Source organism: Drosophila kikkawai, chromosome 2L, assembly GCF_030179895.1.
Source record: "Drosophila kikkawai strain 14028-0561.14 chromosome 2L, DkikHiC1v2, whole genome shotgun sequence".
NCBI lineage: Eukaryota > Metazoa > Arthropoda > Insecta > Diptera > Drosophilidae > Drosophila > Drosophila kikkawai.
This window is the reverse complement of record NC_091728.1, coordinates 19617568-19639650: the sequence shown is the minus strand read 5'-3', so window position 1 is coordinate 19639650 and position 22083 is coordinate 19617568. Positions and strand designations below refer to the sequence as shown.

The 22083-nt window shown below is 36.0% G+C and overlaps 1 protein-coding gene across 1 annotated transcript; it reads left to right on the top strand.

The window, feature by feature from the left end:
• Positions 1 to 6378: 6378 nt before the first annotated feature.
• mol (dual oxidase maturation factor 1 mol) lies at positions 6379 to 21327 on the top strand. Its single transcript, XM_017181806.2, has 7 exons — positions 6379 to 6599; positions 12879 to 13077; positions 13330 to 13387; positions 13468 to 13602; positions 19497 to 19928; positions 19997 to 20594; positions 20692 to 21327. Exons 2-7 carry the CDS (start codon positions 12913 to 12915, stop codon positions 20732 to 20734), a joined length of 1431 nt encoding a protein of 476 aa, XP_017037295.1. The 5' UTR covers positions 6379 to 6599; positions 12879 to 12912; the 3' UTR covers positions 20735 to 21327.
• Positions 21328 to 22083: the final 756 nt, after the last annotated feature.

Sequence of the window (22083 nt, the reverse complement as noted above, 5' to 3'; positions counted from 1 at the left end):
ATCAAGAAACATAAACGTCGTATATCCGCCACGACCCTTCCTCCATCAGATCTTGATCTTGATGCGTGTTCGGTGATGCTTTATGGCTTCAACACATATTTAATAAATGGAAATTGAATTAAAACTGAAACAATGCCAGTGCTAGCCAGTTCCAGTCCGAGTCATGTCATGTTTAATTGAATAATTGCTAATAGTTTACATATATATATATATGGCCAAGAACAGCAATGTTATAATAATGCAACAATGAAGGAGAAACGACAAATGAAATTAATTGGCATTACTAAAGTTGAGAAAATTAGTTAACCCGCAGTATTGCGTTCAGGGTGAGGCGTGGAAAGAGAAGGTTGCATCTTAATTTCACTTTTTACGAATAACAAAAAAAACTTGTTGCTCAACAGAAGCAAGTTTTTTGCCTAAGTCTTTTGTTTTAATCGAACAAATGTATCTGATAAATACATGTGTGTATGTCTATGTCTATGTTTGTATGTATTTACTGATGCTCTGAGTGACAGAACAAAGGTGACTTTCAAATAAGGGGGCCATGGCACACGACGCGTCGTTCTCAGAATCAGAGAATTATCTGAATGACTAAAGGATACTTTGAGTATTTTGGTTATTACAAATATTTTTTTGAAAAATTTAAAGATGTTAATAAAAAATCTTAAAAATAGTCTGAATTCAAAAGAATCATATTTAAGGATGCTCAACATAATTTGCTTAACTCTGCCAAATAAATTGTAATTATTTATATTTTAGAAATTTAATTGAACATTTTAGAAAATCTTTTTCGACCAACCACTAATAACTTTATAAACGAATCAACGCCCAGACCCTTGAATTATAAACTCTGCTTAATATTTTTAATCTCTTCAGACAGCCAAGACTCTTTGGAACTCTTCGGTTTTGACTAATTACAGTCATTACAATACAATATGGCGACCAAATGGCTTCCTCATGTCAAGAGCCCAGCGCGAAACGAGTAGTCTGCGATTACCTATGGAGTTAGAGCGACTCGCGCACTGTGAGCTCAGTTCAAAAGCCGGGTTCAAGTACGAACTAACGATTGTTCGAGACAATGAATGACAGTAGCTGCCCGGCGGTTGGATCTTGCCAATGTTGGAGCTCCTAAGTGCGCCATGCAAACGTCACGAAAAATTGTGTGAAAAGTGCAAATGAATGCGCTTCTGATTTGGCGAATATTTATAATAATAATTCTATATATTATGCCTAAACTGGGCGTGGCACTTGGAAATTGCTTTTTATCTCCTCGAGCAACCTTAGGCTGAAGTTGAAGCTGTGCTAATTAAAACATTATGTTTGCCCCGAGGCTAAGTTCGCATTAAAAATCGCTTGTTTGTATTTTTCTAGCTGTTTTTTTTCGACCCATGGTACACGAAAAAATATCAAAAACCAGTAGAGGGTTAGCTGTCAAAAAAAGCAACGCTCGACAAACGGCAGCAACTATATCGCTGACAGCAGACACCTACAGTGCGGTATATATTTCTACGATTTATTTGCAGCGAATCCTGTTTAAAAATAAAGCAAGTATCTTTTTAAATATATGTTTTCTTAGTTATTTTTTATTATTAAAAACTAAATAATAAAATAAAATATATTTGAATTACCAAACTAAATACTCTAAGTAATGTAATTTTCTTTAAAATGCAGCTAATAAAATATAATAAATATTTCATTTAAGGTAATATTTATAATTTAGTTTTTGTTACAGGAAAAATCTTCTTTTAAAGTAAGATTATAAAAATTCGAGTTAATACAGATATTTGTAATCTATGCTGATTTAATTTAAAGTTTAACCTATCGATTTAATTTAACGTTTAACCTATCGAAAATATCAATAATAAATATATCGAAAAAAGTATCGAACTATATCAAATAGGCCTAGGCCTAATAATAAGATATTTTAATGTTAAATGTAATATTTCAATATTAAAAAATTCACTATATCGAATTATACTCTTTTGTTATATTAAGCGAAATCTTTCTGTCGACATTTTATATCTAACTCTTCGATATATATATATATATTGCATATTTTTAAAAATATCCTTAATGCTAAATAAACGTTTGATACTGTATTTTTGTCGAAAGCTTATTTGCTTACTGCTCAAGCATTGTTCCTATTTTGATTGCTCTATTGAGCTCCAGTTTTTTTCATGCAGGCGCTAATAGGTTTGAACCTGAGTAGAGGCACAAGAGAAAAAAACACAAAACTGCAAAATCAATTTTCAACTTTGTATGCCATGGGCAAGGCTATCGAGAGACACGAGCCCAGATCAGACCAGTCTCTGATCTAATATTTGGCATTATTTATTAGAGCTTTGTTGTGACTTGACTTGTTTCCACATCCTTTTACCTTTCAGCGTGTCTCATAAAATATGATAGTCGATCGGTATCAGTTTCTAAGCCCTTCAACCTACTTAACCAGCTACCACAGCTGATTAAGCCTCTTGTATCTGTCAGTTGATTGAACTTTTAAGGTTTTCTAACCAACTCTTTAAGACTCAGTGTCAAAACGGTTTGGTTTCATGCTGGGTGGCCCCTCTGTGTTCGGTGGCAGATTGACACTGATTGTCAAGTCTGGCTGGGCTTATTACGGAGCTATCCAGCCAAGGTTTTTGAAGCAAAGTGTGCCTCGGAAGTTGTTAGTGGGTGGAAGTAATTAAATTCGATTTTAGGCATTCGATAACTAACAATGAGTGTGGCGGTCAATGGGGCTTTGTAATTATTTTATTGAGTATTTGTGAACAAGCAGTAGCAAGGGCAGAGACTCACAATTCGAAACGATAAAGAAATTAATGTTGCTAGGGAAAATGCTAGATATATTTAGAATGTTCTTTAACGGAATATTATAAAAGATCCATAAATATCTAACGAAATAAGCCTGGGAAACCTTTTTTAATCTTTCACTTGGCTACTTGAAAACTTTGCCTATCCATCAAGGTCGTGAACTGGCACCCAAGTGCCAAACATCAAAAATGCTGAGACATAAACTGCCACAATTAGCCTCCAGAATCGCCCATGTTGTGTGCCGCCTGTCACATCATCATCATCATCGCGCTTGTCAAGAAAACAAGCCACCGAAAAATAAAAAACAACAAAAATTATATTAAAAATTAATTAAACAAAAAGTCAAGACAAGACTAATGTGTAAAACAATATAAAACACATTTGGCGCGTGCACTTGACCTTCCTCGTTGCCATCGGTCGAACCAAAAAAGGGGGAATTCGGGGCTGGCTATGCATGCCACGTAATTCGTTGTTAGCCACTGTTTCTGTTGGAATTTCAGATGTTGAACTTCATTAATTTAATTTGTGCGTAACGTATTTGTGAGGCTGGCTGGCTTTTTTTTTATTATAGATTGTCGGTTTCGACATCAAGGCGAGTGAATGAATCGACTGAATTCAATTTCAGAGACTGACAGTCGGCTTACATCGCTTAAAATATGTGCAACTCAATTGCCAGTATGCGTCGTTTGTAATTGTAATTGGGGTATTTATTGTGATTACTTCCTTATTTGTTTGGGGGTTTAATTTTAACATTGATGATTTGCATGGGAAAATATTTGGTATTTCTTGAGGTGTTTACAATTGTTTATTCTCTTTTGTCCTTATTAAATGAGTTTATGTAACTTGTAGTATAAGAAAAATGTATTAAGAAATTAAATTAAATGAAACAAAAATATTTATTACGGGACATACAATTTTCAAGAATAGAAAAAACATGAGGGTAATATCTTGAAACCCTTACAAATTTGGTTAAAAATTATATTTCGGCACATGTCGATATATCAGGCTATCCTCTGATACTATATGATCTACCGTTCAGGGAGTAGATCTAGCCTATCTGAAAGGAAAGGCCTTCCTTCTTTGTGTCTATTTGTTTAGTTTGCGATAGTTGGGGGTTCCATTACAATCACACCCAAATTACCATTTCATTTACAGGCAGCAATCTCCCATCGCCTCATTTAATGCACTCTCATTGCCCTGAACGGTTGAAAACCGGCCTTGAACTTGAGGCTATTGCAAGGCACGAGAGCTTCAGCATTCGTCGGCAAATCGCTTTTTTCCATTATAATTTTCCATTACGTTGCCCTTTCCCTTTTCTGAGGCCTTAGCTGCTGCTGGTGCTGACAGCTGGCAGTTGAGTTATGAATGCTTTTAGTGTGTGGAAGATCGCAGAAACTGAGTCAGTCGAGCAAGTTCCAAAAGCGGTAATAAAATCAACTAAACCTGGTCTCGCGTGTTGTGAATTCTTGATACCGGACATGTATTCATACCTTATTCATGCACAAATCCGTATGGTTCTTTGGCCAGGGACCAACGACCGTCCTCGACTAGCAGTAGGACATTCCATCTTTTCACAGCCGGACATCCTTAAGTACAAGGTAATATAACTTTTGATATTTATTATTAAATAAGAATTTGGTTTTTTGCTAAAGGGCATTTTAAGCTGTTTATTCCAGAGTACCTGCAGTCATTGACCGCTGAGGCACGACCTTGTCTGTGGATTTTTCATTAATTTAAGTTTGTGGTCACTGGTCCGAAAGGTTGATAGAATTAAGATTTTCGATTTTTCCGGTTTGAGTCAGACCCTCAGGGTGTTAAATTTTGCATATAAATACCGCTAGAACAAAAGACTTAAACAACAAACTTGAGGTGAGTAAGCATATGAACGAATTTATGATTAAGAACAGTTAGCCCAGGTGGTTAAGATCTAAATATTTCTTAATTGTCTTACATTTAATTGATCTAAATAGAATTTTTTTTTTATGATCTAATTATTTTCTTTGTACCTCTACTATTGAAATTATATGATTTCAGCAAAAGTTCAGCAAGTAAGCATTTATATTTCATTTAATTTCAATTAAACCACGATATTTGCTTAATGGCTTGTGTGTTTTATAGCTAATTTGGCACATCATAAAAGATTTTATGCCAATTTTTAACACAGAGCAACAGAAAAGCGGTTTTTTTTTCGCGTTGCCCAGCCGATTTGGCAACTGTCAAGATTTACGAGACGAAATCACCACCTGAATGGATGGACTGGACATAAAGAGAGATCACGGAGGTTAACCTGGTGATTTGACTTGGCGATGGTGCATGGCACGGTAGTCGGCAGTAAAACATCAATTAGCATATAAAATATTAATTACCAGCCGGGTCTTGATGCTAATTCAATTATCAGCATTATCAGCAGTTGTTAAGCTGCATAATTTTTGTTTAATTTGTATTACCCGTGGGTTTCGTAGAACAAAAAGTTGTTGTTTTTGATTATATTTATACGAAATATTATAACAAATAAATATATAAATAGAGACACAACAAATTCCATGTGAAAGAATTTTTAAATGTTTATAAAATTATAAAAGGCTGAAGTAAGTTATAAGTAATAGATTATTATTAGCCTCACATTTACATTAGTATCTTAGTGACGTCTGGATTAATTAAAACAACCAGGAATTTACTGCATTCTACATATTTTGTGATATTTTATGGATTCCTTAGGTATTATTGTTACTATAAAACTAAAAAAATATAAGAACTTAAGTTGGAAATCAAAATCCCCACGATCTATCCCATAAAAACTATTCGGTCTACTTCTCTTTAAATTAATCCTTATGCAATCTTGTGAAAAATATGTAAATAAAAGAAAATTTATTAAAGAAACAAAGTAAATAAAAAATTCGCCTCGACCTTATTATTGCTAGCTATACATAGCAGGTGTTTTCATATTCTGGATCAATGATTTTAATTATTTATTTGCTAATTTTCGATTAAACGTCTGAGGCCATTCTCAAGATGAACTAGTAGTTGGCTGTTCGAAAGTAAGTTATAGTAGTATCAGACCCTGATCAGGAATAGCCCTCGCATATATTGTACATTTGTGTGTGTGGCCCAAGTTCCCTTTCAAGTTTTTGTTCGCTGATTTTCTGACTGCTTCATAAATTCACACTCACTTAGGTTGCAATTAGCGGCTGTTCAAAAAAGCTTCCATTGCACAGTGGTAGTAATCTTTTTAAAACTCAACTTAGTCTATGTAATTTTAGCTATATCAAATATGTATTTAAATTAGATTGAATCTTAACATGGCTTAAGTTATGCAAAGTATTCAAATAAAAAGTTTTATTTCTATTCAATTTTTCGTAATGATTTTTATCATTGATTAAAATATCCCGTTCAGCGACCTATGATATATCCAAATTTTCCTTAAAAAAACATTTTTTAAGATTGGATTATTTTTAATTTTGTGCCATATCGAAAATCTATACCACTGTGCATCGCACAGAGCTTTTGCTCTCGGCGATCTTTTGTTGAACGCTCACCGCTCAGCAGCGCTCAGTTCGCTGACGACAAGCTCTTGAAACGGACGCAGAAGTGGAAACTGCCGCCGCCGCGCACGCGCAGCCAATAAATCGCAGCAACAACGAAGTGTGTTTTGTGTTTGTGTGCTTTTGTTTTGTGTTATGCCATGCACAACGCTTGGTCGTAAAAGCAGAGAAAACCAAAAAAATCGAAAACCCCAAACAAAATAAGTTTGCCGGATCGAAAAACCCACTTCTTATAATTTGAAAACGGTAAAACAACGTCGAAAAGATGGCTGACCATCTAGTTATTTGTATTAATAATTCGAATTAAAACCAAACCATAAAGTGATGAAAATTGGATATATAAAATATAATTAAAACAATTAAAACAAAAACAAATTATTTGCAATAATCATAAAAATAAAGTTTACTTTGTTGCCATTAAATTTGTGCAATTCCGGGGCTTACGTAAAAACAAGTGCGAAGGGCTGTGCTTTTAATATTCAAAGTAATTTAAATAGCACAGTAGGCTGTGAAGTAATACAAATCGTTAAAAATTAACAGGAAAAATAGGTCAAGTTCCTATAAAGTTCGATTTTAATGAATTTTACAATGTCCTTGTGAAATCTTACAGTAATGAACTGAGATTGAACGTAGTTTTAATTAGACTAAATAGTTTCCTATGCCTTAATAGTTTTTTTTTAGTAAAAAGAGGTCTAGATTGACACTTCTGGTGATGCAGATCTGAAACATATAAACTTCATTAGATTGCAAATACTTTATAAGCAGAGGATTTAATTAATTAAATTGCTATTATACTAATTTAGATGTTGGTGTTCCTTATACCTTATTTTTGACAAGGAGATTAAAGTATATAAGATAGAAAAGAAGTCAAAATATAATAATGTTTTTAACAAATAAATAAAATCTAAAGCAACAATTTCATAATTACATAATTTCCCAAAATTTGCCAAAAATAGCCTAGTTACTTTTTACAAAAAACCCAAGTGGCATATATCAATCATCATGTTTGCCAAAACTTAAAATGAAATAAATTCTAAAAATAAACATAAATAAAGCAATAATAATTTGTTGAAGAACTTCTGAAGAGAGAGCCGCCTTGTTTGAGTGGGCCCGGAGTGTCAGTGTAAGAGAGCATGTGGGGTGTTGCGGTTTGAAGCGGGAAAAAACGTGCACGTTTTGTTGGTAATTTTGGGATGCACATTTTTACCGCTACGCTTACTCAACACTTTGCTTTGTTTCCCCTGTTTTTTTTCCCCCGCCCTGTGCTTTTATCGCTTGCCCTTTGCCCGGTGCATTCGTATGCGGGTTTGTGGGTGTGCATCAGGTTGATTTCTGTGATGCGTTTTAACTCTGTGTTCATGCCACGGGATTACTTCATCTGCCGTTTCATTTCCTATATGGCATTGCCAGATGATTCAACGCCAAACTGACCAGCGCAAAAAATACACAGCTACCAGCAAAAAAATAAAAATAATAAAAAAAAAAAATTGCACGAAAAAGCCGGTTGAAGGCAACTCTTACATATTTACACGCACCAGCGCTCATTTAACACACGCTGCCACCACACCAACAATAACTACTACCACAGTTACAATAAAAAAAAAACAACAACACCAACATACCCTGCCAACCATTTGGCGATTCTCGAATCGCCGGTCGCCAGAAAGAGTCTTCTGGGAGTCGCTTTGGCGATTGTTGGAGGACTTATTTACAAAAATCGCCAAGAAGAGTCTTCTGCGAGTCGCGGTGGCGATCATTGGTGAAATAATTTTCGAGAATCCCGAAGAAGAGTCTTCTGGGAATCGCGGTGGCGATTGTTGAAAGACTTATTTACGAAAATCCCCAAAAAGAGTCGTCTGCGAGTCGCTTTGGCGATTGCTGGACGACTAATTTACGAAAATCCCCAAGAAGAGTCTTCTGGGAATCGCGGGGGCGATTATTTGGCGATTTTTTTTAGCGTTAAAAACTAGGAAATGAAGGAATGAGGGATTAAAGTACCGTACATAGATGCAAAGCAGAGAATGCGTCCGAAAGCAAAAGAGTTATACAAAAACAAATTGCATTACATTTGAGTGAGAATAGGAGTAACAACCGAACGTCTTTCAATATTTCTGTGCTCATTTAGTCTGACTTCGATCATTTGTCTTTGCGGTCGATCTGTATGTAACTTTCAATTGTTCGGTAAACGATTTTTGTTTTATTTATTTGTTTTTTGTTTTATATTCTTTGGAACTAAAATGAGTTCCTAATCTAAGGCAATTAAGCGAATGTTTGATGCTATTTATCCTGAGCCACAAAAACGTTTTAAACCTTGTGAAAAAAAAGAAACATGTGAAACAAGTGAAAGAAGTGAAACAAATAATGAAACTGACTTGGCGAGGAACAAATACAAAACGTATTTTCAACGATAAAAGGTATTATTTAAAATAGTAAAATAAATAATTGAAATTAATTTAATTTTAATTTTCTTTTGTATAGGTGTTGGTTTAAGAAAGTTCCCGAATTCTTTTGGATTTGTTCATGCGCAGGATAGAATAAATAAGAAACAAAAAGAACTTAAAAATGAAGGAAAAGAAAATAAATATGTTAAATTTAAGCTTAGTTAAGTCGAAAAATGAAAGGAAGAAAAATTATGAAATTAAATAAAGAATGACAAAATTAAAAAAACAAAAAAAAAAGAAATTAAAAACTCTTATACTCTCTTAAGGCGACACTTCAGCGACTCTTCCACAAGACTCTTCCGCGACTCTTCCACAAGACTCTTCCGCGAGTCTTCCATAAGACTCCTCTGGGACTCCTTCAGAAGAGCCCCCCGCGACTCCCTTAGAAGAGTCGCATTCGTAGGTACACTTTCTCCCAACAGAAGATTGGAAAGCGATCAGAATGCGATGTCGCAGGCGATCAAATTAATCTTCTAGAAGAGTCGCAGGCGACTCTTCCGCGATTGAAATGGTTGGCTGGGTACCAACGAAAGCAAAAGCAACAAGGCGACACAAAAACCTGTCGCTGTTGTTGTTTTTCACCTTTTTTAAAAGACATTTGCAGAGGTTTCAGCTGCGTGTTGATTATGTCAATTTCATGTTTGCTTCATTTCCTCAAACGCAGCCACAGAGAGAGAGAGCAAAGCGAAGAAACACAGAGCGAGATAACGGTACAGAGAGCGGCAGTAAATTCACTTTCGTTGGACTTGAAAATAAAAGCTGCACCCCCCAGACAGGGTCTGGGGGGTTGGGGGGTCGGGGGATCAGCTAAAAGCACGGAATGAGAGCAAGTGAGAGTGAGAGCACGCACAGCAAGTGGGCGCTGCAGCTTGGATGCTGTTTGTGCTGCTGCTGTTGATGCCGTTTCTGTTGCTGTGTCATTTTGATGCACAGTGTGCTCAAGACATTAAAGAGCTGTAAAAGATGCAGATAAAAAAGTCATATTAAAAAAATTAATATTTTCAAACTTACTTTTTAAAGCTCAAATCTTATCAAATGAGCAGGTTTTTAATTCTTCGTCAAAAATAATAATAATAATATTAACGGTCGGATCTCTAAGATCCTGGTTCTTATCTCCGATATATTACATCAAAGAGATTGTAACAACAAATTATGTATGTGACAAGTATGCACAAACTACACTTTTACACTAAGTAAAAGCACAAAAAATGATTAAACAATATATATTTTTAATTTGTTCGTTTAAACAAATCGGTAAGATGTGATTGCTGCAGTTCCTTATGTGTACATATGTACATCTTTAATTTAAAAAAAGACTCTGTTTCCTGTAACATTACCTCTACAGTTTTGGCAGAATAGAAAAAATGGAGGATGTTCCACAATTTGTTTTGATTTAAAATTAATTTAAATATTTTTTAGAGGTATGCAAAAAACCTAATTGAATAATTTTTCCTCATGAAAAATTTAAGCGTGAGACAGACTTAATATAAAACCTAAAATGTCAATAAAAAGTTTCCATTATTATTTTTAATAATACACAAATTTTGATTGGAAATTAATTTTCAAGACATTTGTTTTAGGGAAAATATTTGTATGACAATAAAAAATCCACTCCGATTTCTGTGGTACCCATGAATATTTTCTATTAAACTTTGTATTAACTCTGTATTAATGCCCCACTGTCCGCCTGCCTCTATTGTTTTGCTGCGCCCGCTTTTCCGTATATATTAAATTTTGTTTTGTAACTGTAATGTCTGTTTTTCCCATTGTCCGGTTGTTGTTCCATTGTTGCTGTTGCGTCTGTATGAGCTCAAAACGTACAGACATACACAAGTACTAGAGTAATGTGCTCAATGATTGCCACATGCAACGCCTTACGTTTTGGTGCCAAGTCCAGCGTTTTCTGTTTTGTTTTTTTGCGGGCAAGTGCGCTAATAAAGCAACACGCGAGTCTCCGCGACCGAAACTCCCGGTCGAAAAATATGCGAAGGTCAACCGGCAACATAATAAAAACAAAAAAATTCAAAATAAAACTAAATAAAAACAAAGCCAAGAACCCTCCAAAATAGATTTCCATTTTGAAACCATTACTACATGCATGTTGCTTGGATTTTTTTTTGGGCTGTCACTTTGGCAAAAATTCTAATTATAAATGAAACAATTTATTACCGGGTTTTGTAGAAATAAAATGCGATTTATGTGCAAAGTCTGACTAGTCAAACCGGTTCTAGAACGGGGGTGCGGCGAGTCTGTAACAGGAAAATGCAATTGCTAGAAAAACATTTTTGTGGCGTTTAAAGAATTGCTGCAAATATGTTTAGACATGAAAATAAATCAACGAACGAAAGCGATTTATTTAAATTACTTGTAAATACATGAAATACTTCCAGCGCTAAGAATGAAACTAGTCATCATCTTACAACACAAAATGCAATATTGTTTTAGGTGCCTGGCTTTTAAAGAACTATTATATTTTAATGTGAGCAATAGACTTTTATTTTATTAAAAAAATTAGAGGAAATTATCAAGTATTTTAATATTATTATTTATTTACTTATTTAGTTAATGAGTCAAAGGGTTTTTAACTGTGGTCACCAAGATTATTTTATAAATTTTCTCAAGACCAACTTAAAATATATACCTTAAACTGAAACTAGTAGCTTAAATATTCATTTAAATTTAGATATTAGATATCAAAATTAGATGACAAGCTAAATTGGTGAAAAAATCCTACACGAAAAGTAAATAACAGTTATTTTGAATGCCGGTTTTGTCTTGACAAGTTTGGTAAGTGAACTTTAGAGCTTGATAAATGAGAATAAATGACATACCGAATGTTTTATGATTGTTGTAGAATTAAAAATACTCAGATAATAAAAAAAATTGTCTCGGCAAGCGGATATAAAAAAACAGGCTGAATAAAATAATTACGGAACTGGGTAATTCTTTAAAGTTGCCCCTACGGCAACGATATGATCGATATGATCTCCTATGTATTCTTCTGGCTCATTCTCTTCAACTTTCACAAGCAAGAACTCGTGCTGTGTGGGAAATCCCAACTGGAATATAATGAGGGTGCGCTTAAAGTCAATAAAAGAAGAAAAAACATACATCCGTGTGCCTTAGTACGTAACACGTTGCGTATGCGCAATATCGTTATCCAATTGAGAGATACGACAAGGGCTATGAGACTAGGGATTTACCTTACAAAATTATAAATCTTTAAAACGAATAACATCTTTAACTCTTTTTTTTAGCAGTTCACTAGATAGTGTTGTTGATTTTACCAAGTGTGTTATTTTTTTTAGAGGATCAATCAAATAAGTCTCGTTGCTAAGATCATCACTCACATATCCATAAGCATATCGTTTAAGGTATTTAACAATTCGCCACGATCGTGCTATTATTGTTTTCCACTTCTTCAATTTTATAGACACTTAATTATAACTTTTGCCTACGTCATTCCTTCAGAAGCAGAAGTCAGGCATCGAAGTGGCCGATGGTTTCTGGCTGGTTTCAGTTGCTGCTTTGGTTTCTTAATTGTTCGGGCCCCTCACATGGCATCAGAAGATCTCGACGTAGCGTTTTATTGTTAATTTGTTTGTCGTTGGATCCGGTTCTAGGTATTATTTCTGGTTTTTTGAGCTTTTTTTTTGAGGTTCCACACGAATTTTGTAGAGCATTCAAATTAAATTCCTTTGTTTCAGTTTCCTAAAGAACGTAATACCACTACACATTGTGTAGATTACTTGGCTATTTTGGATTTTACATTTCCTGGTGGCTATGCACGCACACAAACAACGTCGATGTATTTGCATATTTTGTTTACCAAATTAATTTTGCTTTGAGCTGCCTGTCCTGTCACTTGACGCTGAAGTATCTGCTACCTAAAAGCTTAGTCACGAACTGCAGATACACGGTATCTCAAAGATGCGAGATCCGATTTGCGGAGCTTTGCATGATTTTGCAATGCCAATCTTTATAATTGAGTGCTCTTTCCAAATTTCCACGCAGATGGATGTATCAATAAAATAAATTTGTTCATTGGTTTTGTTTGTTTTTTATTATTATTATTTTCATATAGACATCAAGCGCCTTCATCGGCTACAGAAACCAGCATGAAAGGCTGGTTCGACGCGTTTCGAGACGATGGGGGACCAACGCTATACTCTTTCTCAAATCGGACGCCCGTCACCGGAGATGTGTCCATAGTGGCCGTGTCCGTGCTATTTGCCACATTTTACGTGGCATTTCTGGTCATATTCCCCGGTGTACGAAAGCAGGTAATATATATATATAATACGCTTAATTCTAATGCATTGCTAAAGATAGAGATTACATTTAAGTTACAAAAGCTGCTTGATTTGTTTAATTGAATTGTACCAACTGCTTGGCATTGCCTTAATTATTTCCACATCTCCAGCAAATGTCAGATTAAAGATAAAAGCTAATGAGAGAGTTATAAACAAACTCGTTTCAAGAGACACGCCTTTATTTGCTTTTTTAATTGATTTTTAATCCCTTCTCCTTCACAGAAATTTACAACATTCTCGACGGTTACACTGAGCCTTTTCGTGGGGCTGGTCATATTAAGTGAGTAAAATGACCTTTAAATGGAAAAAATTAAATATATTCTATGTGCCTGAAATCCACCTCGCGTTTCTAACCAACAGTCGCCCGTCTGGGATCCGCGTGGCATGTGGCGCATGCAACTATCATCGCACCGTACAAAGCCTTCTCACGCGAGAAGCTCCCAGCGCGCATCGGCACCCACATTGGCCTCATGCATGTCAACGTGACGCTGACGGGTAAGTTTGCCAATCCAATCCAATCCAATCCGCCAACAAGTACGTACTTCTGCCGCGGATGAATGGGTTGTCATATTTGATTATATCGGAGACTTGGTTGCGGTAGCCGTGATTTAATGTTTGGTTTTCTGTTTAAGATAAAGCTTGAATTTATTTAGTAGGTTCCAAGAGCTGGGGGAGAGGTATAGTAGGTATAGTTGTGAGGGCTATGAGCCGGAGAATGTCGCAAAAATAAACATTCAGTCAGGGTTGACATATAATTTATGATAAATATATTTTAATATTTAGATATATGATCGTTAAGCCGTTATTTCATATATTATAAAAAGATTTAAAAATTAAATCATTTTTGTTTAATATTTTTCTGTAAATCAATACATAATCCTTTAGTTTGATTTTTTTCTTTAAAAAGCTATATATTGAAATAGAGATATTTATCAATTTATGATTTTAAATTTTAAAATCTATTATTTAAAAACTTGTATTGATTTTTTAAAATATTAATTAGATTGAGTATACAATTTAAATTCTCTTTCCATTTATATTTTGTCGGAAAAAAATAAGTTTTTAATAAATCAGGAAATATTATTTCACAATAGGCATATTCAGGTCTCTTAAATCACCAAATTTCGATTAAGAGATGGAAAACAATTGCTCAATTTCTTACTTACATTCAAATTTTAATTAAGATATTCCATTCCTGTTGTTGGTTAGGGCTCGGACTTGACTTGAACTGCTGGCTAATTGATTTGAAAACTTGAGGCAGATCTTTTGGCGATAATTTTCCGTGCCGTTCGTTTTTGCTTGGCTATTAAACGCAGTGTGGGCGGTGACGTCAGCTGCGGTTGCTGCTGCCGCTGTCGCTTTGTTTGTTGGCTGCTGCCAAGTGCCAAGTCAAGTTGCATGTCACGATTCTTGGCAACAATAGCTGCAGCAGCGGCAGCAACAACAAATTGAAATGCCACTCGACTCGCGCTCAGCCCGACACCTGCGGAAATATTCGATTCCAATAGCAAACGCTCGTCGAGGAGGCCTCTGTACACATATGTATATCCGCTCAAACATATGGATATATATATGTATATTCATTCGCCGTTTGTTTGACTGTTTGCTCGCCTCACTCACTCAGTTGGGTCTTCGAAAAGGTGAAATGCTCTTGTGCCTGGGCCGGGGCTACCCTAGGCCCCAGCTGAATCAATTGGAATGCCAGTTTCCAGTCAACTCGAGCACGAATAATCCAAGCCATTCAATCCTATCATATATACCCCCCACTTACCGCCAATCCGGCCGCAATCAAATATGAGCAGTTGGGTCTACCCCTGCCCCAATGGCCCAGTAACAATAATTTTTTGGCTTGCCATATTGGGAGATTAAACCTTATGATGCCCTTTTGGTGCTCCAGGGGTCCTTCATGGAAACCTATGTAAATTGTGGAGTATTTTTTCCCCTTGGCAGCTGGGTAATTGGATTTTGAATATGTTTAGCCAGTGTAATAACATAATGGTTTTGATATGATGTGTTTTTAATTTAAATGTGCTTTTAAATTGTATTTTTAAAGTAGTTTTTTATAGATTTATTGGTAATAAATATTTAGAATATATTTGAAACAAATGAAGCAAAAAATTCTCAAAGTGTAGGGTACTCTAAGAGCCTTGTAAAGGTACATATATATGCATTAATATATATTTACCCCGTTACCTCTTCAACTGCCGACTGTGGGCATTATGTCGGTTGCCATATTGGTTTAGACTAATACAGATTTGTGGAGTGTCTCTCACCCTTGCGAGGCCTGAGCTCTGGCAGTGTAATTTCGGTAGCATTTTGCCAAAACTGTTTCACATGCCTTTATTCTCCATTATTGTTATTTTGGCTTATGGGTGGGCGGTTGTGTTTTTGATGGCAAAAGGGCAAATGCTGCTCAAGTTGACAGCTCCTGCTCCTCGAGCACTTTTTGTTCGGTATAAATTTCGATTTTGAATAACATAATTGCGCACGTCAATTGGCGAGTGGTGTTGGTGGCTTGAATCTAAGGCTCTGTCTGGCCTGGCAACTTAATTATACACTCATTTTGAGTTGAGCTTCAGAGTTGCTGATTTTCCAAATCAAAGTCTGGCAAATGTCAAATTCGGGTGTCAAAATCTAAGTGCCATTGGTTAAAGTCAACATTTTAATGATCCTCTTTGTATAATAATGCTATAGGTTTTTTTTTTCATTTTTTTTCCTGTCGTTTTCTTTGTAGTTTTTGGTTCAATCGACACTTAATTATACTTCATGATGACTTTTGTGCACTATTATTTGAGTTGCATTTTTATGTCTGCAGCTTGGCATTTATTCGACTTTTCAATAGGCTATTATATGTACATCTACTTCCATTATTTACGCCTTTGGTGGGTGGAATCAATGAAGAAAAGTACCTTTGATTCACCAGGTGTTTTTGATTATTGTGATTCACATTTTTTCTAGCATTATATGTGCATTTGTAAAAGAAAGAAAAAGTAATGTCAATGTTTTGTAATGTAAATGTGAAGCTTATATTTTGAAATTTTTAAAATATTTTTGTTACTTCCTATATGGTATATTGAGCTTGGTTTATCTTATCTAAGCTACTGACCCATCCTATTTCTAAACTTATATCATTCTCAATTTTTCTTCTATATTTGTCTAAGCCATTATTTTCTTATTATTGTATTTTTTTTGTTTGTTTATTTCTTAATGGAGATGGACAGGGGCTAGACGAGCGTTGTTTAAAGCTCATGACAGAAATGGAACGTTCATTTATTTTTGCAGACACATGGCGGCTGTTGAAGTGCCGGCTATCGGGGGTCGGGGGGTAGGAGGGTTGAACAAATTAGAAAAAATAAAAAAACGTTTCAGCACATTCATTGTCTCTACGCTGGGTTGTGTCGTGTGTCGTGTGCCTCTTTCCACGGCAAAGTCATGATTAATTTAGGTTTTTTTCTCTGGGCTGCCGCTACTGCTGCCAAATTGTTTTTAGCTCATCAACATCGCACCTCTCACCTCCGTGTCTGCTCTCGGCCCAAAGCAAGCACGAAAATCAGCATAATCATCACTTAAAAATATGAAAAAGCATAAAAATGCTTATATCTTTGTTGTTGTCTAGCCATTTTTTGTTGCTGCTGATGTTGTCCATACTTAAGCGCGCGCTACCCAACATCATCGTCATCCGCCTCAAGTATGGCAAACATCAATTGCGTATACGTAGATATGGTAATTTTTTTAATGGTGCTATTTTCGTATTTATCATTTATTTTCAATACAAAAGCTCTGCCTAAGAAGTTTGAAGTTGGCGGAAGTTGGTTGAACAATCAGTCATTTCAAGATAATAATAATGATGTGTGTAAAGGTTTAATTATTCGTGTTTTAAAAAGGATTTTCCCAGGTTGTCATCTAAAATGACTGATCTCTTATTTTAGGTATAAGAAAAACACAAAGAGAAAAACACCAATGTATAACTTCTATATCGAAATTTATATCCTGTTTGATACGTTCGATAAATCTAATATGAAAAAGTAAATTAAATTCCAATAATATCGATAGTCTACCAATAAATTCGATATTTTTCGATTATTATAATTTAATATATCAGTTTCCGATGATTTCGATATGAGTATTTATGAATAATTTAAAAATAGTCATAATAATAATGGTTTCAGCAGGGTATTCCAGCTTCCATTATCGCCGTTTGCTATTATATCTTGTTAATGCGTTTATTCCTACCCAAAATACTACTTTAGCCTTTGATGGATCTGTATCGGTGCAAGTATAAACAGCGTTTAGATAAAATAAAAGCTCAGCTATTGCCATTCAAAGTAAATTGGACCGGTTCAACTGGCAGCATTTCCACGTTCACGAGCCCAGCAGAGAAACAAGTCTGTCCGGTCACCGCCAACTGGGAAATCATAACGATTTTCAGTTTAATGACTCCAAAATCGATCCACATGTGCGTAGACAGAGTGCGTAGTAGTCTTGCCTCAGGTCGGGGTTGCCATTTTCGGTGCAGTTTTAAAAGCGATGGAGAGGGGAGAACCAGAGGCCAGGCCGAAACCTTGTCCCGAGTCGAAGGCCAGGCCCCCAATGCACATAATATATGACAACTTTTGACGATTTATGTAATTTTTACATATTTTTTTGTGGCGCGGAGTTTGTAATTTGTAAGCTTGCTTCTACCAACGGCAGCCAATTTTGGACATGTATTTTTTACCGCTTGCCGGCGTACATGAGTCATTCATTTGGTATAAAAGCATGGAGCGTGGGAATATCAAAAACGTTTGGGATTAAAGTTAGCAAAAAAAAAAAATAAACAAACAATAAAATTTTATTGAAATTGGGATTATTTTTAAAATATTTTATATACTTAAATTAAATTTATTTAATTGTATATAAACCATATAACTAATACTTAGATGTTAATATAAATGAACAGGTTATCTTGCATTATCTCGATTTTCTCGATATATCGATACTCAAAATATCGAAAAATATTGTTTGTATTGAGAAATATATACAAATAACATTTAATGTACCGAATATAAATTTACAAATTTTATTTAAAACACCAAAAAAGAACTGACAGCTTAGGCAACAAACTTTCGATTTATCGAAACATTATGTAGACTTATGTATCGCCATTGATTCAGATATCGATATAAAATCGGTATATCTAAATTTTCTGTCATCACTATACCGGTGTTTAAAATTAATAAAATTCCTCCACTTGGGGCTAGGGTTTTTATTTGCATTTAAGTTAATTTGCATATTTTGTCACTCTGTGTCAGTCTCCGCGGCAACGAGATCAGCTATCATATATCATTTTAAGTTTTTTTTTTTTGCCGATGACGACCGCTTTTAACTCTTCGAAAGCCAAAAAATTAAAAGATTAATGGGTTTGTCTAAAATGTTTAAAAAGCTTTTAGAATTTAAATTCATAAATGCGCTGGGTTATTGTGGGCAGAAGATGCTTTAATTTGCATTGTGTTCCATTTATAATTTTTATGGATTTAGGAAAGGGAACAAAATTGTGTGGATTTCCCATTTATTGAGTTTCTCTTCCATTCGTAAATTTTACGAAAGTGTTTATTACTCAGGTTTATTTTATATTAAACAACTATGAGTCATACAATTCAATACCGCAAAGAGGTGTTTATTTTTGTTTGGTAGTGCTATGCGGAATTTGTCTATAAATTATGCAAATGTCTAAGCTCTTGCTTATTTTTGTGTAGTTTTTTCCTGCTCACTCTCGATAAACTTGTGGAAGAAAAAAAAAATTAACCAAATGCAAAACGGACCAAAAGCGCGTGCGCTGTAAACCGGAAAAACTGTTGACGAATGTTTATAAAATATGCAAGCAGAAAAAAATGAAGAAAAAATAGCACTTGTTGCACATTGATTATGCGACTTTGTTGTTGGCGTTGCACTTTAAAGCCGCTCACTTCAATGTGTGGCTTGTGTAAGGTTAGCTCGCTGGAGCCATTGACAATGAATTGCTCGATGAGTGAGAGGCATGGAAATCAACATATTACGCATACGCAGTGTGCAACTGCAACAAACATTTCCGGCTGCAACAGGAAATGATAATTATTTGTTGTCTACTTTTTGCTTGTAATTAATGTTAAGGTTTCATGATCTATTGCTATTGAATTGTTTGTTTTATTTTTTGTAATGAAAAGGTTCTCTGTTTGCTATGAAAGGTTCCTGCCTTCAGCCGAGAGTCTGTTGGTGAAGTATGACAAACTAAGTGTGTCTCAAGTAATTTATTTTATTAATTAATATAGCTGGAGGAAGGTTTAAGCCCAGGAAACAGTTGCACGAAGGTCTTTACATTTTGTAGATTTAAATTGGATCAATGTTAATCCTCTTACCCTGCCTCTTTGCAGCAATTCCCATTGGGAACTACACACCGCCGGACATAGACTACAATGAACGCTTCACCTGGGAAGGTGCTAATGACATGAGCGCCAACTATCGCCAGGCCCTGCAGCGTGGCCTGCCCTTTCCCATCCTGACCGTGGCCGAGTACTTTAGCTTGGGTCGCGAGGGCTTCTCCTGGGGCGGACAGTACCGAGCCGCCGGCTACTTTGCGAGCATCATGCTCTGGGCCTCGCTGGCCTCGTGGCTGCTGATGAACCTGCTGCTAATCGCCGTGCCCCGCTATGGAGCCTACATGAAGGCTCTGACCGGGGCCCTGCTGGTCTGCACTACTATTGGCTACCACTGCCTGCTGCCAAAGCGACCTTTGTGCATTTACCTGGAGGGCGGGCGACTGGAGTTCCACTTTGGCTGGTGCTACTGGCTGGTTCTGGTGGCAGGTGAGTGAAATATATACATTAAATTGTTTCAGAGCATCAAATATTTTCATTAATTCTCCTTTTTTTAGGCATTCTTTGCTTTATTGCGGGTGTCCTGATCTCCATCATCGATCTGGTCTGGCCACACACTTTCTCCACTGTTCTTGAGGTTTACTATGGCACTCCTTACGATCGCCATGTGATCCTAGAGGAGTCCAGCGATGTGCGGTATAGAAAGCCAAGGAACAGTCGTGGACTTGAAGATCCTCCCGGCCTGGGATCTCGCATTCTGCGTCGTCTCAGCTCCAAGGCTCGGGACATGCAGCAGGGTACAGCGCCGCGGCGAGATAGTCCTGCCGGTGTGTCAAGCAGTGGAGGGGTTGAGAACAAGGCCTTCCAGTCGGATGCCCCCAAAAGCCCGTGGAGATATCCCTTCCGCAGGGCCCAGCAGATGACGCATCAGCAGCAGCAGCACTCGCATCCGCTGCACCAGCACCCGTTGCAGCAGCACCATCAGCACCACCAGCATCATCACCAGCAACAGCTGCAGTTCGTCGGGGGTTCGGTGGTGCAGCATCCCATGCATCACATGCAGCGCACCATGTCCCAGGACTCTGGTTCCAGCATAGCCTCGGCAGCTGTGCAAATCTCGCCGCTGCACAAGCACGCTTTGGCGCGAATGTTACCGTAAGTTTTATTCTTAAAATAAAAATCTATGAAATTGGAGTCTACAGAGTATACATTTCAAGCATTTATAACGTTTATTATGACTCTCTTCTTACAGTAATCCTCCAGTGGAGCGCATCCGGGACATGGATCACTGGTGATTGCCATTGGACAAACCATAAAAATCAAACATTTTTATTGGGCTACTTAATTCTTGGACTTGACTAATTGGAAGTAATTTTAAAAACCACTTGATGACAAAACAATTTGTGATAATTTTTTAATTTAAACAAAACAAATCCAGCACGACATATAGAAGCAACAAATTCAATTATAATATACAAGATCACATAATGTTGATATGAACAAAACAATTATAAACCTAAATTATTATTAAAATATATATTTAAATAATAAATTATTTAGAAGTAAGCTAATCAATTATAAATACGATGAAATCATGTGAAAAAGATAAATCAAATTTAGGGACCAATATGTTTTTAGTGATGTTCATTTGTGATAAGACAATCCTGCCACACACGCACACAGCAGCAAACACGTGTTTAAGAGTTACGACAAGGATCAGATGTTTATGTATAATGACTAATTTATTATTTGTAATATTTGTAATATGAATTCAATGCCAGTGTCTTTAATGAATAAGTCGAAAATATGTAAACTCATTTTAAGTTTAACCTGTAAGCCTTTACGATGTCAAAGAAATTTGAAGAAAAATGATGACTTAAAACGACAAGTGTGTTTATTTTTACCCCCAATGCAAACCTCCACATTTTTTGCCGCCTCATTTCATAAACTACTCATATAAATCAATTATCCCAGCACAGATTATGACGGCACTAGCGAGAATATGAGGCAGGACAGAGCATTGCAAACGAGTGCAAATAAATAAAAACAAATAAAAAGCACTTCATATGCCAGGCGAGCATAAATAGACAGTTATATTGCCCACCCAAAACAATGCACGCGAGCAAGGGAGAATGGCAGCAGCTAAAAGGTCCTGCAAGGACAGAGGGAGAGGGCTATGTCCTGCGTTGCTATCGCACGCTTTTTGGTTTAGAGTTCAAGAAATCAAGATTTATGACATTTTTATTACAAAAACGAGCGCAGTTAGTTGTAGGCGGCGGACCAGCTCCCTCTCCTCCCATCTCCCACTCTCGCATCCTGCATCTACTGGCGCTGACTTCAAAAATATGCAGCCAGGCGCGTCAAGCCATTATTTTGACTTGGGCCTTGGAATCGGAATGAAGGACACTGAAAAAATTGGTATTTAAAATATTAACATATGTATAAATATATTTTTTGTAATTTTTTTTTGAAATTTTTAAACTAGCAAAATTGTTTATATATTAAATTGTAAAGGGGGTCTTATTACAATATTTATCAAATTTAATAAATCTCATATCACAATCACTATAGCCACTTATATCAAGATTTTAGATATGATACTTTATGTGGAATATCCTCTTTTATAATACTTGGGATAATTTCA